Source organism: Acyrthosiphon pisum, chromosome A3 (assembly GCF_005508785.2).
Source record: "Acyrthosiphon pisum isolate AL4f chromosome A3, pea_aphid_22Mar2018_4r6ur, whole genome shotgun sequence".
Lineage (NCBI taxonomy): Eukaryota > Metazoa > Arthropoda > Insecta > Hemiptera > Aphididae > Acyrthosiphon > Acyrthosiphon pisum.
Genome location: NC_042496.1, coordinates 21,448,056 through 21,453,717, shown reverse-complemented (window position 1 = coordinate 21,453,717; position 5,662 = coordinate 21,448,056). Strand labels below are relative to the sequence as shown.

The 5,662-nt window shown below is 27.0% G+C and overlaps 1 protein-coding gene across 1 annotated transcript in view; it reads left to right on the top strand.

The window, feature by feature from the left end:
- The first annotated feature begins 216 nt into the window (after window positions 1-216).
- Window positions 217-5,662, top strand: part of LOC100161653 (sodium- and chloride-dependent GABA transporter 1) — an 11,256-nt gene continuing 5,810 nt past the window's right edge. Inside the window, exons 1-3 of the mRNA XM_016805443.2 lie at window positions 217-427; window positions 526-658; window positions 4,301-4,494. Coding sequence (XP_016660932.1) covers window positions 4,302-4,494 — 193 coding nt within the window. The 5' untranslated portion in view covers window positions 217-427; window positions 526-658; window position 4,301. The remainder of the gene's footprint in view (window positions 428-525; window positions 659-4,300; window positions 4,495-5,662) is intronic.

Below are 5,662 nucleotides of genomic sequence, written 5' to 3'. Positions count from 1 at the left end.
TATCGAACGCTACAGTGTTCTACGCTCAACGCATTTGCACTCGCCTCGAGGTTATATTATTACTATGTAATATACCTACGTTGTCAGTTATAACTTACAAGCGTACCATATAGGTACCCATAATGTAGAATCATCGGCGGTTTGCAACCACCGTAGAAATAAATCTTAAACTCGCGTCGGAGTGTACCTAGCTACCCGCAGTGTTGTGTTGTAGTACTATAGTTAGACGTCGGCGACACTCGGCGAATGTACAGAGGTACGCGCATTAATTTGGCGACCGCGGATACGCGCGCACCGCGGACGGCGAAAAGTTCGTCCGTGCGCCCAGTCATGTTCGCGGGGTGGTCGGATTAGTATATAACAATATTATATAGTCGTCCGCTGACGGCCGCGGCAACGGTGCACGTCCGAATCGAGAAATGGAGAAGTATAAAAATATTAAAAACGTTTGATTTTTTTTTTTTTTGAATTTTTTTTTATCGATTTTACTTCAATTTTTTTTCTTCTCGCTTTCAATCATTCCAGTGTTTTCTCATTTTCGTTAAGACGGTGTTTTTTTTTCGTCAATATTATATTGTTATACCAGCCACACTATACTCATCCACCACAGCAATTATACGGCATAATATATCATACTCATCGCATCGCATCGCTCTGCGTACGTATATAATTAGTCTTATTGATATTATATATATAATAGGTATACAGATTGATTTTAGACTTCATGCGCCGAATACGATGTATTCTATTCGTGTTTACGTTTGTATTACGGTATTTATAGTAGGTAGGTACCTACTTATAAAGCAGTGAAACCTGCCTACTTAATAGATTTTATCTAAATATCTTAAAATAACGAAAACTTCGACATTATAATATTATATTACTGCCGACCTCCTCTACAGACCGTTTGTTGTCACCTTGTAGGTTTAAAACGTATTTAAATATGTTAAACTTCATACAGCGTAAATTTAAATACATTTTACCTATAGCCCTGATCATTAATCATAATAAATTAGAAATTAAAGAAAAAATGTTGAACTTAAAAACTTAATATTATTCTTATTTTTTATATACACAAACATAATGTAGGTTTATTATAATTTAAAGGGGAAGGTCACTCCTATCCTTTACATACAGGGAATTCCAATACATTTTGATAAACTTAATTTAATCCGATTGTTTTCGAAAATTTTTTTTTTTTTTAATTAAAAATTGTATAATAATATTTTAAAACCTCACTTTGCAAATCTATTGTGCAAGAATCATAGTACATGATGTGACAGTTTCAAAAAACTTTATTTGAAACAATCGGATGAAATTGAGTTCATCAAAATGGTTTTTACCATAGGTGTGACCTTCCAAATTGTCTAATAATTATTATCGATTATTCTTGAATGCATACAGTATAGTAGCATTTATATCGACGGAATAGATAAATAACGATGCAGAGTTACAACTTACAATACATTTTAATTACCTACCATTCTAGATTATACGCCAAATAATAGGAGGCCACATTGGCAATCATAATCATTGCAAGATAAATAGTTAAAACAATAATAGTAATAAATAATTACAATTTGAGCCGTGACAATAATTACTCGACACTCGTAAAGTATAATTTGGCACTGTGGGTTGACAAATTTAATAGTTTCTCGTGAAGATGTAAAATTACTTTCAAACAATTCATATAATCATAAGATCATATTAATAAATTATATTGTACTATATAGAGTGTACTGCATGTTCTGCACGTTAATAATTTTTTTTTTTATCACTCTTTGTTTCGTTTATAAAATAATATATTGACACAGACACGAGACACACAGAGATGGACGCCCTGTATACGTTAGATATTGTTTAGTGAACTGCTTTTCTTTGATATTTTCTAGTCAATATTAACCGGTTGAAATGATTATACGTCAATTGCTATTCTGTATTCACTACCTATAGAAGTTACCTATATTGGTAATTTATTTACTATACTTCACACGTTAAATAAACCAGACACTCGACACTAACACATATCAAATTGAGAGACACAACTTAAAATACCATATTTAATAATAATAGCTGTTGATAAATTGGTTCCAAAAAAAACTCATCCAAAAAAGTACCAGTTCGACATTTAATAACTGTTATTGACATTGATACCGAGCATAAAAATTATAAAGGACCGATTGGAAAGGTCATTATAATTTTAAAGTGCGCTTAATTAAAATACTCAAGGCTTTGTCATAAAATACCAATTATTTAGACTGGAAAACGTCTACTCTATCTTAATTGCCCGATTTGATATTATGTACCCAGTTGTACAGTGCGTACGCATCTTGTGTACCTATATTGCTCAAATACAGCTTTAGTACTTTTTACTTTCACCACAATTTGAACAATAAAAAAAAAAATACTATAACTATTCATTAAACTACCACTTTTATACGCACAACAATCTGAGTATAGAAAATTTGTATAGATATTATACACAAATTATCTGAACAAACTAATCAAAAATGTCGTAAAAGACCGATGTTGTACCTATTGCTCGCGTGACAAAAGTTCATTTTAGAAATTATTTTATACATTTTATACGGAAATCAAAATAATCAAATAGGTAATATGTAGGTATACTTTTATCCACTGCTTGTTGAAAATCTAACAAAATATTTTGATGATATTAAATAATTTGTAACACTAATGACATATTATATCTTAAGTTCATAACAAAATCATAAATAAAATTATTGTAAAATTAAAATTATGCTCGCTACAGTTTAATATTAGATATTACTTATTATTAATACAATATATTATTAATAACTTTCAATTACATTTAAAATTCCAATAAAATATATTCAATATGCTAGGTACTCTAATAATTTACACTATTAATTAACACTAATTTACAATATTATGATACAAAAACTAAAATGTTACTAGATAATTAGTAAATCAGTGAGTATGTAAAGCATAAAAAGTCATCGAAAAAAGTAAATATTTTCTTGCTATGAACTTTAACATTTGAATCATTTATGTTCAACCTTGATTTTTCTTAAACTGTATAGTCTATAAGTAATTGGGAATATATTTTTATATTATTATGATTATAGCTTAAAGTATAAATGTATACCTAATGTCTATACATTATAAAACAAATCAAATTAATTTATATAGTAATATATACGGTGACTACCTAACCTACCTAACCTATATGAAAATATGCGTCGTTAAAATAATATTTTATATAGATACTTAAGAATATGTATATTCAAATAGGTACCACTACCTGCCTATCTAGATATCTAGTAAAAATATATAAATAAACTCAACTGATTGACTTTTTGTTGGAAAAAAAATGCGTTAATATAAATATGCGTTAAATTGTTTACCTAATTATTTAGTACTTACATTATTATGGTGACAATATATTATAGAATATTATTATTAGTAAGTAGTAACCTAAGCGATAATATTATTATTCATGTCAAACTCATGATGGAATATTGTTTTAACTTCTCATTCACCTTGAAAGTAAAATGTGGGCGTAGGTAGCTTATTTCATATTTCATGATGGATAATACAACTACCCTATTTTCAGCTGTAGCTATTATTAATGACAAAAAAAAAAACGATTTCATTATATTTTATAGTTATTATAATATCTATTATTTACAAATTAAAACACATTTTCTTTTTTACTTGCATCAAAATTGCAGCTTTAAACAAGTTGAACATTGCATTGGTATTTACTGTTAAATTTTGTATAATATACAATATTACATGATATAATTACACCGTAACAAAATTAATTTTATTTTACTGGAGTAAAATTAATATTTAAAATAACGATTTTCAATCAGATATTTAATAGGTAGTAATTAATATTAGGTTAACACAACAATTTTAGAATAACCTTAGGCTTTAGTCGTGCACGTGTATAATTTTCTTTAATAATTGAAAATTGAAAAAGCGAATTTATAAATGATAAATCTGTTAATTTTTTTGTGACTAATAATATGTTCCTAAATATGCTAGCCTTAGAAATAATTTAGCTAACTAGTTGAAACTTTGAATTCTTTAATTATATTAGTAGGGTAATCAGTAATAATGTTTTTATCGTTTCCTCGCTTTTACTTAATAAAGTAAAATACTTAATTAAAAATATTTTTAATGATAGATAGGTTATTGGTTATTTTAGATAAATCTGCTAATTTAATATAATATTATAACATAAATATATTATAAATATTTATTTTTAAAATAAATAAATAAATACTGTGTAACTTTTCAAAAATGATTACAGTATGTTAGACGTAGAAGAAAAATGTAGTAAACTGAACACAACATATGAACAGCCAACATCACCACAGTCACCTCAGAGGGAACAGAGAGAGGAATGGGGTAACAAACTTGACTTTTTGTTCTCATGTATTAGCGTATCTGTTGGCTTGGGAAACGTGTGGAGATTTCCATACTTATGCTACAAACATGGCGGAGGTAAGTCATTGATCACTTATATTTTTTTTAAACTATATAAGTATGTTATGTTTATTTATCGTTATTCTATCATTTCGAAGTTTTTATTTATCTTTTAAATCATAAGACTCTGATATATCACTAGTGGACCTAGGAAGCGTCTCTGTATACATCTATAACGTAAAATGCGTATTATTTGTTATATTGCAATATAACAGTATTAAAATGAATACCAATTCTATGTCACTACCTATACCTATTTAATTTAAATAATATTCGAGGGTAGTACAATTCAAGACCATTTTTATCGTGCTACATCGTGCCTTATAGTTTAAAGTATTTATACTGATTCAGTTAATAAGACAACATTAATAGGTAATATTTTTAAATGTTAAAATATTTTTGAATTAACCAATATATCCGTTAATTATGTATTTATTCACTGTGATAATAGTCATTAACTTGATTTCAGTTTAAAATACGTACACGCATTTTTGTATATTGTTAACATAATAAATATTAAATAACAATAATAATAAAAAAACCAGTGAGTGTTGTTGAACACTCGGCAGGAACGAAGTTCAGTGCATGTGATGCGAGACGCGGAAACATAATAGTTAGAAAAATATGAATAAATAGAGATAGAGAGAGAGAGAGAGAGAAATGAATGCTTGTTTCTGAGTATTATGAAAAAATGGTATTTTATTTTATAATCATTATAAAAGTACAAAGCAATTATGTATCTATATAAAAGTACATATAATATATATATATATATTAAATACTTACATGTTTTATTTATTAAAGTAGAAAATATTTTACACCAACTGTTAGGTGAATGCAATAGATTTTGTAATATTTGTATTAATTCAGTAAAATCTATTTTTTGGTAACACTAATCAATGATTATTATTGTATTATATGTTATAAATAATTATAATAAGATATATATTATAATAATAAGACAATTTTATGGTTTGAATTGAATAAATGACTAGTTTAACCAACTTGACCAATTTTTTACTTTGTTAAGTTAATATAGGAAAATAAAAGTTAAGTTTCAAGTCAAAAGTAGCTTAATTTGAACTTGAAGAAGTTGCAAGGTAAATAGAAAAAAGAGTTACAAATCAGTTAAATTTATTTTATAACGCTAAGTACCTGATCAAAGATTTTAAATTTTGTTTTATAT